General features: G+C 40.1%; 1 protein-coding gene across 1 annotated transcript; it reads left to right on the top strand.

Annotated features, from left to right (window-relative positions):
- Window positions 1–3,305: 3,305 nt before the first annotated feature.
- LOC145048894 (uncharacterized) lies at window positions 3,306–4,628 on the top strand. The gene has a single exon (XM_078997528.1). The coding sequence runs from the start codon at window positions 3,424–3,426 to the stop codon at window positions 4,513–4,515; it is 1,092 nt and encodes a 363-aa protein (XP_078853654.1). The 5' UTR covers window positions 3,306–3,423; the 3' UTR covers window positions 4,516–4,628.
- Window positions 4,629–12,219: the final 7,591 nt, after the last annotated feature.

Below are 12,219 nucleotides of genomic sequence, written 5' to 3'. Positions count from 1 at the left end.
TCAACTACATATAAACGACCTAAAAAGTCAAGTATTGTAACCACATTAGTTGTAATAAAATACCCCGAAGCCCCGATCACTTTGCTCAAGTCCCGAAGGTCGTTTGTGCTCCCGAGATTCCCGAGAATCCCGAGGAAATCCACTTTCTCGAGTCGAAATTCTGTCCGGTTTTCATCCCGCAACCTCCGATCTTTCAAGTGAGTTCATACCCCTATAATTCACACTTTTAAATGTTTTATGAGTACTTTTGTATGCTTTTAAGGGAGGGGGGGGGGGGGAATACAAGTAAAACACTCAATTATTATTGTGTGTTATATAAACTTTCACTATACACGTTTTATCAAAGGAATCATATGTGATATAAAACTATTATAGGGAAACTTTCATATGCAAATTATACCACGATAACATTTTATCTTTTGAAATGAGAAAAGATTTATGTATTTATATAAATCAGATACTTTGCTTATACTACATTTCTGTGTGTTGGTTTTGGCACTACAAAAACTACACTTTTCATAACAAGTGAACATTTTCACTAAGGGTTTATTATAGAAATGAAACACACTTTTAGGAAACTATAATAGGTATAGTTTTACGAGAATACTACGAACTTTTACATACATGGAAATACTATTTCAAGAAGCTACTTTTATATACAATAGCAAACGAACATTTTCACACGTAAATCTGTGTTATACTAAGTTTTGTGAGACATTAACTTCACGTACGTTCGAGTACACATTTCAAGTCCTGTATTATATACCAGAATCCCTTGGAGGGGGAGCATGGTGTTTGTGTATAGATTTATACGGGCTTGACAAACCCGCGCCCTGACTGTTAGCTACAGTCCACCATTTGGGGTGACAAACGTCAGAACATTCCAACGCCTGAAGAACGTTGTGTATAGGCATTCCTTGTCAATAGCATGGTTATAAAACTCACATAGAGTATTAAAAACACAATGATTTACGGGGTTTTTCAGACGTATTGGAAATTTTATACGTACATACATTTTCTAGAAACAAAACATTGGTCTTGAAAGAAGGCTACATTTATACTAGTAGAAAATATAGGATTTTCTAGGAACAAACAAACAAAAACAAAAACATTTCATTTCATACAAACATTGTCATTTAATACTTATGAAACTCACCAGCTTAAATGCTGATTTACTCTTTCAAAACTACTTGTATGTCACAGGGATTCAGTAATTACAGGTAACAGACCACTTTTGAAGAAGGAATGCTGCGACACTAGTTTAAATTCATATTTTGACATCATATTGTAATTGGTTTTGAACATGTACTCTTTTAAATAATGTAAACTTTCAATTATATATATGATGATTGTATTGCTTTCTTTACTATGTATTCATTTGTTACGTTACCACATGAAGTCATTCGCCCCCGAACGTTTCCGCCGTTCCGATTTGGGGGTGTGATATACATGGAGTTTACACGACATGATCAAACTAATCAACTCGAAATATGTTATATCAAAATGTAAATTCAAGATACGATAATTTAGACCTAGCCAATAATCATACCCACTATTAACCTTTTCCCACGCCCCTCAATGTCAAATAATTACTCTAAATAAAACTTTTTTATGAATTAATTACTGATTCAAATAATTTGGATTCGAATATAGAAGAAAAGAAGAAAAAAAATTGTTATTTGATTCCAATAGCAATATGAATATGTCATTTTATATGGTCATGCAATAATCAGATTTTGCAAATTATTACAAATCCTAAAAGTGAGTGAGGTATACATATCATGCTACCCTTCATCCAATTCACATCGTCTTCTCTCTTCACCACCTAAGTACCATCTTCACACCACTGCTAATGGAAGCGGTGTTCATCGAAGACTAAGGTACTATTTGTTTTTTTTTGGAAAAAATCTCTTCAGACCTCTTATTGCTGTGCGACGCAACACACATGCAACACTTTTCATCTCGTAGTTTTTTTTCTTCGAATTAAAAAATTTCTACGCGTGTTCTTCTTGGTGCATCACTTCTTTTGCCTCTTTCTACCTCTTCCAACCTCTTTTTTTTTCTTGTTAAAATATTGATTATATATTGCTGAAATATTATTTCACATTTTTTTCGTTTTTTTGTTTATTTTGGTTGAAATTTTTTATTCTTTTTTTTTATATTGAATAATAATAATTTGTTGAGATATCATTATTTTATGCTAAAATATATTTATTTTTTTGTTAAAATATCATTATTTTTGCTGAAATATAATAAATTCTTGCCGAAATGTTATACATTATTAAATTTTCGGTATTAAAAAACTATTTTCGAATTATAAAATCAATTTATATTAACTTTTTAATATTTGCAGCAACATTCAGATGTTAAAAAAAACACGCTTTTTATCATAGTCTGCAACCGTTTGATCTACCTCTTCTACTGCAGTGCGTTGTAGAGGTGGTCCACAGACTTTATGGTTTTTTTTTTCAAAAAAATAAACAACACCTAAATCGTGAAGAAAGAATAAATGAAAATGAAAGAACAGAGAACAAGAAGTTACGGAAGAAAAAGCGCATGAAAGAAGTGAAGAAGAAAAAAGAGAAAAAGGATGTGGATCGTGATCCAATGTGAGTAACCACAAAAGACCAGGTCTAGTGTAAGCAACAACAACATCACGCGCCTAGGTAGCAAAAATTCTTATTGAAGTTATGTTCGACCTATTAGTTGAAAAACCAGCTAATAAAAAAAATGATGTTTGATAAAATTAGCTGAAAAATATGAAATGATATAAAAAGAAATTTAAAAAAATACTATGTTTTTATAATTAATTAAAAAGTATATTTGGAAACTTTTAAAAAACTCTTAAAAAATTAATCAAAATAGTTTTTTTTTTAAAAAGTTATAAACTACTTTTTAACTTAACAAACATAAAAATTTAAAAAATTCAAAAAATAACTTATATTTTCAGTTAGGCACCAACCCTAAACTACAATTACATTTCATGAATTTACCTAAACTACAATTACATTTCATGAATTTTAATGAATGCATTGCAAATTTACTTTTTGTCATAAAAATGAGACAAACATAATTGTTTACTCATTAGTCATTGTTACTTCTTTAAATATTCTTATGGTGAACTCTTTATTCAAACTTGTTTCCTTCAAATATAAACAAATCGAATAAAAAAACAAATGATTAAAAATACAGATATAAAATAATCTAACGTAATCAATAACGCGTGTACGTCCTTTTCGTTGTTTATTCAAAACGATCCAACGGCTCTGGTCCGCTCGAACAATGATGAAACTTAACATCATCAAATTGCATTCTGCATTTCCTAGAAAATATCGTGGACTTTATCTCTACCCTCGGTCTTCTCATTCTATATATTCCTTCATCCCCAAATTCTGAACTTGATTTCAAATTAAGCAATTACCCATGGCGGACAGATCGTTGGAGCTCACACTAATATCTGCAAAAGGACTCAATAAAATCAATCTCGTCGGAAAAATGGATGTTTACGCCGTTGTTTACATCAGCGGCACCGGGAATCAAGATCAGAAGCAGAAAACCCACGTTGATAAGGATGGAGATTCAAATCCTACATGGAATTATCAGATGAAGTTTAAGATCGATGAATCTGCTGCGTTGCAGAACCGATTGACGCTTGTTGTTAAGATCAAAACAGAAGGGATGTTCGGCGATAAGGATTTGGGGGAAGTTCATGTTCCGATCAAGGAGCTTCTCGATGGCGCGTTGACCGGAGGTAAGCCGTTACAGTTTGTTAGTTATCAGGTGAGGAAACCCTCGGGTAAGCCAAAAGGTGAACTCAGTTTTTCGTATAAGGTTGGGGAGAAACCCGCCGTTGTTGGTAAAGTGGACGAGCCAATGACGGCTTATCCTGCCGGAAAACCTAATAACGTGGATGAGCCTGTGACGGCTTATCCGGCGGGGAAGCCTAACAAGGTGGATGAGCCTTTTACCGCTTATCCAAGTTATCCCGGAGCGAAGCCTAATAAGGGGGATGTCGCTGTTACACCATACCCTGCGGTTGCTTCTGGATCTAGTTCGATGTATCCACCGCCTTATCCGGCGCCATCTGCTGCTGGTACGGGACCATACCCACCACCCGCCGCCGCCGCCGCTTCCGGACCGTACCCACCACCCGGTGGTGCTACCGGATACCCACCAGCAGGAGGTGCGTATTATCCGCCTCCTGCCGGATACCCTCAACCACAGACTGGATACCCTCAACAACAGGCTGGATACCCATATCAACAACAACCGAGTTACGGTGGTTACCCTCCACCACCTCCAGTATACGGTGGCTATCCTCCTCAACAGGGGTATGGGTACCCGCCGGTGCAGCCACCACAACAGGCTAAGAAGAAAAACAAATTCGGTATGGGGTTGGGAGCTGGATTGCTGGGAGGAGCATTGGGAGGTTTGTTGATCGGAGATATGGTGTCGGATGCTGCTGACGGCGGCGGCTGCGGTGGTGGTTGTGGCGGCGGCTGCGGTGGATTTTAATACATAAAAGGTTTGTATGTAGGATGAGTATCTCTCGTAAAGAAAAACTAAAAGGTGTGGATTGCCTTGTAATAATTGTGATTCCCTATTATCAAAATAGGTTTTTTCTTGTATTTTTTTTAATTTTTTTTAATTGTGTTCAAATGATTTTTTTTTATTTTTTTGATAACTAAATTACTTTTGAAACGAAAGTCCCGTTGAAAATTTGTTCATTTACAAAAATCCGGTGACCAATTGTTTTGCTAACTTTTTTGTGTTGTAGGCATAGATATATAATTTTAAAATAGCATCCAACTTTTGGAAATGATTTCTTATAACTTTTATAAAATATATAACCTATTAAATTGGCAAATAAAAAATAAAAAGTGATTTAAGAAATATATAACATATTAAATCGACAAATAAAAAGTGATTTCAGGAAATATGATCTTAGTTCATTGAATATTTATGATATCATGTCACTTCGTGAAAAAATTATTTTTGTTTTTTTGCAATAACCCAACTGAAAATTTCTTCCAATGGATAGACAAATTTCTTTGACCGAAATAAATGTTAACATCAAACTTCAAAGTATAATTAAAATATAATCTATTTTATATTTTAAGACAAAAAATATGCTTAACCCGTAAAGCCGTAAACTAATGCACCCCTCATGCCATTAAGATATAGACAAACAAATTTTTTATCTAAGGACCTAGTATACAAAAAAGACCAACATTAAGTTATTTGAAAATAATATAAGTAGTTGATTGTTGGATTTCAATATTTTTATACTTAATTATTCTATAATTTATAATTTATATTGTGTTTCTATAACTTATATAATTTTTTATAGTAAATTGAAAATATTATTATATAAGTTGATAATTGAAGGACATTGGTATTTTTTATTAGAATCAAATAATATATGGTTGTCATTTGCTTACTTTGTGTATGATTATGAAGAAAGGATAAAAAGTTCCCAAGAATATTCCATGAGTATCATTTTGGTCATAGTGTTGCATCGTGAAAAGGCATCAAAGTCACAATGGTTGTTCACGTCACCCATGAGATCATATCGTAGATTCTCGACTGCATAACCAACGGTTTAAATTCTAATCCGATCCAACCTTTCATGATTTCAACTCCTAGCTTCCATTAAAAACCTCTAGATTCTTCTACTAAATCTAATCCGATCCAACCTTTCATGATTTCAACTTCTAGCTTCCATTAAAAACCTCTAGATTCTTCTACTCCAACATGTTGAATAATGGAAAGATCATGAAATCTAAGACACTGAGTGGGTGCGGTCTGGACCACACTGTCCTTGTTACATAAGCACAAACACCACCCCTTGGTGGTAGAGAGTGGATTGCAACATTCCAAGGGAGCATTTTTTCAAAGAATCTTCCAGCAATATGATTGATTCATTTTTCTTCTCTCATTCAGATCGGTCCATTTTATTTATTAAAAAAAAAACACCCAAGTGTGGCACCACTCCTTGGTGTGGTATGAAACCACACTTTTGTACACTTTTGTGGTAATGAATGAAGTTACGTCTACGTGTCATTGCGGTTTTCATGAAGGAGTGCGGCAACACTACCTCCGACCTAACCACCAATTATTCATATTTTTCCAAAAGCATGATTACTTGAATAAATTCTTTTTGCGATTATATATGATTGAAAAATAAAATGTTAAATCGTACCATTTGGACATGTATAATCTCCAAGCCCATTACAAATAACCCACCTCAATGCCCATTACATAATGGAACTAATATTATTTTGACATGTCCTAGTTTGAATAATAAATATTCTATGTGCAATTCCATACTTCAACCATTACAATTCAATCATAAGAATCTTATTATGTAAAGGACTAAATATTTATTTATTTTTCTAATATTTTCTAGTTTAAACCTGTCTTTTTAGAAGCTTTCAAGAGCAGGATATTTTTTCAGTTTGGTAATTTTAATCGATTTCTAGGTTAACTCTTGGTTTGTCCTACCTTCACAAAATGGCCAACATTATGACATTTTTTAAGAGTAAACATAATTACTATTTTATGGCATCTATGATGATTTGAGGATAATTTATGGCGACTATGATGATGAGTTTATGACGATTATGATAATTGTTATGCCTTTATAGTAAATATCTATTTTATGTTAGACGTGTTTTCTACCCTCCATAAAAATACTTTTGATACAAAAAGTGTATCAAAATAATGGTGTAAGATTCTAACTTTTAGTAAAAATACTTTTGATACAAAGAATATATATCGTGATTATACCTTTTATACGAAAGTATTTTTAAATATAAAAATAAAACCTGTGAACTCACAAACATTATGTTGATCAATTTTCAAAATCACATGTATTCTAAGGGAATCAATGGATGAAATGTAACATCCCGAAATTCAGGTATATTCCTTTGATCCTTTTCTTTCCTTAGGTTGTCAAAATTAGTCCTTGAAAGAAAAGTGTGGCTTTTGAGTACGCTGGGCATAAGGGAGAGTACGCTACGCATACTCGTGAGCGTGTTCTTGACACAGAGTTTACCCGATATGTTGGGCGTACTAGGTCCAGATGGAAACCCTAATTGTGGGGGTGTGCCCTATATAAGAAACGTTTTCGCCTTACTTTTAGCCATCATTTCCAGAGAGCAAAGCCTTAAGTGTGCCAAACCCTCGTTCTAGACCTTGTGTGTGTGTGTGTGTGTGTTTGAGCTTGATAGTGTTCTTTTTTGCCTTTGAAGAGAAGAATGTGTCGTTAAAGAAGCTAGAGTTGGAGTACAAGCCTTGGATCTGAGCTTTGCAGAGGTTGGAGCATTAGTTGGAGGTAAAAAGCTCAAAGCTTTCTCAATCTTTTTGATTTGTGCATTATGGGTAATTTCTAGGGTTTTTGTCCCAAAGGTGGAGACGTTATGAGTAAAGGGAGCTCCATAGACCTTGACCTATCCTTATTCAGTGTATGAAGCGTTATTGTAACGACCTAAAATTTAGGACCAAAAATTTCTTTTAATAAATCATTACTTAAAGTAAAGTCATCATTCCAAAACATAATATGAGTATAAGTTTTCAAAACACATGTTCATTATCAGAGTAAACATTCCCAAGCTGTCTAATCTATGGTGTGTGTGCCATGCGATCACCCCGAGCTCTTCCCTCAGCTAATGGAAGTACCTGAAACCAAAACTAAAAACGATAAGCACGAAGCTTAGTGAGTTCCCTACCCTACCACATACCACGCATAACCACATACTGCACATACTGGGCCACGCCCCTACCTCGGGCCTCGCCCGCTACAACGGCCCCATCGCTCCAGGCCCCGCCTGGCTTCGAGCCCCGCTCGAATACATATCTGTTTTACTTAGGCCTCGCCTGTCACAGGGCCTCGCTCGTCAACAAATAATAACACATAAACATTTCACAACACATAACTAACACATACAACTGGTTCTGTCCTAAGGCCTCGCCCATGTCCTGCTACTGATGAGTCATGGGACCCCGTCCACGCTCCTAATGGTAGTGAGGTACGGGCCTAGCCCACTCTCACTCCTGTTCTAGTTTGGGCCTCGCCCCCATTCTGCTACTAATGAGATATGGAACCCTATCCACACTCTGTTATTGGTGAGATAAGGGACCTCGCCCACACTCATCTCCCTACCAGGCACGTACATGTATCACACAGACAACAAGTATAACTATCATATAAACAATTCCTTGGGCACCCGCCCGCTATTACTGGACCTCGTCCTAAAAATAATACTAGCATACTGTGCCTAGGGCTAACCCCTGGGTCTTCTACTCATAACTACATGGGCCGACATTGTGGCCTTAGACCCATTCACACAAAGGGAAACTCACCTGCACTGGCTGAACTTGCTGATGATCTCACTAGTTGCTGCCCGACAACTCATGGAACTCCTGCTCCCCTTGCTCCCCGAACTACCAATATCAATACAACACTGAGTCTAACTGACCCCCGAAAGACAAGCAAGTCCACCCTAGTACAAGGTCAAAGTCCTGGTCAAAGTCAACCTTCCAGGTCAACCCTACTAGCCGAGTCACCCTACTGACTCGCCGAGTTCATAATGTTCAGATTCCTTCCATTCGCGACTCGACTCGCCGAGTCAGTCCATGACTCGCCGAGTCTACTGATTTCTGAGTCCAGACCTGTCCAACTCACTGAGTCTTCACCCGACTCACTGATTCGAGTCTCAACTCGAAGGGTTTGGGGTTTCGCGACCTGACTCGCCGAGTCCAAGAACAGACTTGCCAAGTACAAGGCAATCTTCATACGACTCGACGAGTAGTTCATCCCACTCGTCGAGTTTCTCCACAAATTCATGCTACTCGCCGAGTCCACCCAAAGGACTCGCCGAGTCCCTTCAGATCTCCTTACATGCATAGGACATTTGAGTCATGCATGAACTCCAAACTATAGATCCACCCTCCCCAAGCCTTTTCCCCACGTAAAGTTGCAAACTTTACGTGTAGAGAAGGAGATCTAGGCAAAATATGCTATAAACTAGGGCTTAAGGCAAAAAGGCTCCATGATCCACTCAAGGGCTGATACTTTACGGAATTCTAGACCAAAATAAGCATGGATCTGAGGTAGCAACCTCAGATCTGAACCTCTAGCTCAAAGGTTACTCTTAAGCCAAGAATGCCCAAAACACACACAAAGATCTAGGTGCAAATGAGGGGAGATAGCAGCTTGTTACCTCCAAGATGAACACCACTGAAGTAGATCTCGGATCTACACCTCCTCCTTGAAGCAACCTACTTGCCCTTCAAGTTCCTTTCCCCAAAGTTCCTTCCTCCAAGCTTTAACTCTCAAAATGATGGAAGCTCTCACAAATTCAAGGGTGCACTGGCTATCTAGGGTGATATGGGGGCTGAGGGAGGGACATAACACCCTTTAAATAGGATACAACTCCCGGGATTAGGGTTTTCCTCGTTCAGACCAGACTCGCAGAGTCACCTTGGCCGACTCGCCGAGTCGGTCGCTTACTCCTCGACTCGGATCCCGCTCGGACTCGCCAAGTCTACCCTTAAATTAGGGCTTTTCTTTCCTTTCTTGGCCTTCGAAACTTTGGGTGTTACAACTCTCCCCCACTTAAACTAAACTTCATCCTCGAAGTTTAATATACTCTACTGCCGGTGATCTGCCTCCAATGCCCCACCATCCATTCTAACACAAGCTGCCTAACTTTGCTGGCCTTTCGTTCAGTCATTCGGACTAACGCCAATCCTTACCGATAATAATCCCGGGTGCATCCTGACCCTGAACATCCTAGAAACACAACTTACTCAACCGACAATCTTTCTGGATTACCGACTCTCACCGATTGCTGACCCAACACAACCACTAGTCGCTCCCAGCGACATTCGAAGGAACTCCCGCCACCTATACTTCTCAATATATTCTACCGGGTTGGCACTACAATGTTCTGGGATCCTCGACCCCCCTATCTAGATACTAAGATCCTTACCAGGTCCCACCTGCACTGCTAAAACTCACGAGCCTCGCCCACGGGTCTCACCCCAACCATACTACTGAGCAACCCTGCTCCCAGGTCTCACCTATACTGCTATCCTCATACGGGCCTCGCCCACGGGTCTCACCCGACTATATCCTAGAGCGGCCTCTTCCAAGGTCTCATCTCTCAATGGCTATACATGTAACTCCATACCATTCTCATCCATTCCCCATTCCCGATCCCTATCTGAATGCTAGGAGATAAGGGCCTCGCCCCGACTCCGCCAACGAAGCTACTACAAAATGCTACGGCTGCCCCGTAGTCTGACAACACTTCCACCATTGACTGCTAGTGAATGCTATGGCCGCCCCATAGTATCACATCACTTTCCACCACTGACTGCTAACATGAAAACATCTCCTGCTATTTGACCTCAAGATCTCCATTCCGACTCACATGAGTCCCACATGCGGCCCTTTAACCTGAATCCGAACCACATACCCATAATTACCCTTTACACGCACACACTGATGGGAAGTTCTCAAACTCCCAACCCTGAACTACTCAATCCGTCAAAGCTGAACTACCTCCTTTCCTTCTCAGAAATCATATACCCGATCTGGATTTGCGTGCCCTTACCCTTATACACTCGGAGGATTCTCCCCCACTTTGATCCTGCTTACACCTCGATGCTCGATGAAGAGAAATCCCAATCCTTGCTACCATAATCAGTCCGCTGAGGAATCCCAAGCTTACCCTAGCTAAGGGTCTAACCTGACCATTCTAAAACTTATACGGCTCCGAACTAGCGAGACATACCGAGTCTCTCCAAGGCATGCTACAGATACTGCACTCTAAGTAACCTTCTTCGATACAACCCATCCCTTAATTACTAACCAATACCCAAGGTATGCAGATGGCATATAAGTCGATCATAATCAATCCGCTCAAAAATAAACTACTCATACAGATAATGATGCAGAACCATAACAATATAATCATGCACAAAATAAAAGAACTGAAAACGGAAGTCGCATACCTGCAACGTCCGGCGTTGCTCGCGTCTCCAAAGTAGCCATCTGAAAAGCCCTGCCTCCAACTGCAGGCGCCTCCGTACGGCCCTGACGGCCGTCTGTGATCCTCAAAGTTGCAGGGGCAGGTGCCATCACCCGTCCTGCTGAAAGCAAACTGGGGCACTGGGCCTTCTTGTGGCCCCGCTGATTGCAGTGAAAACATATCAAGTCTGATCCCTGAGTGATGGTAGCAGTACAATCTCTGCTAAAATGACCAGTCCGACCGCACCTGAAACAGCCAGACTCACCACCACTACCACTCCTGCACACGCCCCCGTGCGTCCTGCCACACCTTTGCGGTCCTGATAATCCCTCGATCTCGACTCCGATCCCTTGGGCCTTTTGCCCGAACTTGCGGCTACCTGAACCTCATCAGACTTCCTCTTCCGGATTTGCTCCAAATCAATTTCCCTCTCCCTGGCCCGAGAAATCATATCCTCCAGAGTCTTACAACCGGACCTGATCACGAACTCCCTGATGTCATCCCTCAGCATCTCGTGATATCGTGCCTTCTTCATCTCCTCATCCGCGACATACTGCGGAACAAGAAGGGCTCTCTCTCTGAACTTGGCGGTGATCTCCGCCACAGTCTCAGTAGTCTACGTCAAATCCTGAAACTCCCGGGCCAACTACTGCACCTCAATAATCGGCGAAAACTCCGCTCTAAACCTAGCTGGGAAATCACTCCAAGTCATTGCGTCCAACGCGGCGTCATCACCCAAAGCATGACCAATCTCTTCCCACCAATCCCTCGCTCTGTCCTTCAGAAGACAGGAAGCGAGTCTGACCTTGTCCTCCTTAGGACACCGGCTCGTACGGAATGCGTTGGCAACATCAGCCAACCATCTGCTGCTAGCGATGGGGTCCCTAGCCCCATGATAATCTGGTGCCTCACAAGCCCTGAACTCCCAAAATGTCAAGGTACGCGCTCCCAGCAAGGCCATCATCTCAGTACGGAAGGCTCCCAGCCTCTCATCTAAAATCTCCAATATACCCTCCTTGACCGTGCCAAAGATCACAGGAGTCTGAGCTAGAATACTGCGCGTCACCTCGGCTGATATCAACTCTCTCATCCGCTCCTCGAGCTGCTCGGCCCCTAAACCCGAGCCCAATCCCTCTCCGGCACCTGATCCACCCGCTGGTCCCTCTTGCAATGTCACCAT

This window comes from Lactuca saligna, chromosome 5, assembly GCF_052625555.1.
Source record: "Lactuca saligna cultivar CGN05327 chromosome 5, ASM5262555v1, whole genome shotgun sequence".
In the NCBI taxonomy this organism is placed as follows: domain Eukaryota; kingdom Viridiplantae; phylum Streptophyta; class Magnoliopsida; order Asterales; family Asteraceae; genus Lactuca; species Lactuca saligna.
This window is presented reverse-complemented; position numbering and strand designations above follow the sequence as displayed.

Coding starts and splice junctions, on each gene's coding strand:
- LOC145048894 (XM_078997528.1), top strand. CDS start 3,424: ATGGCGGACAGATCGTTGGAGCTCACACTAATATCTGCAAAAGGACTC.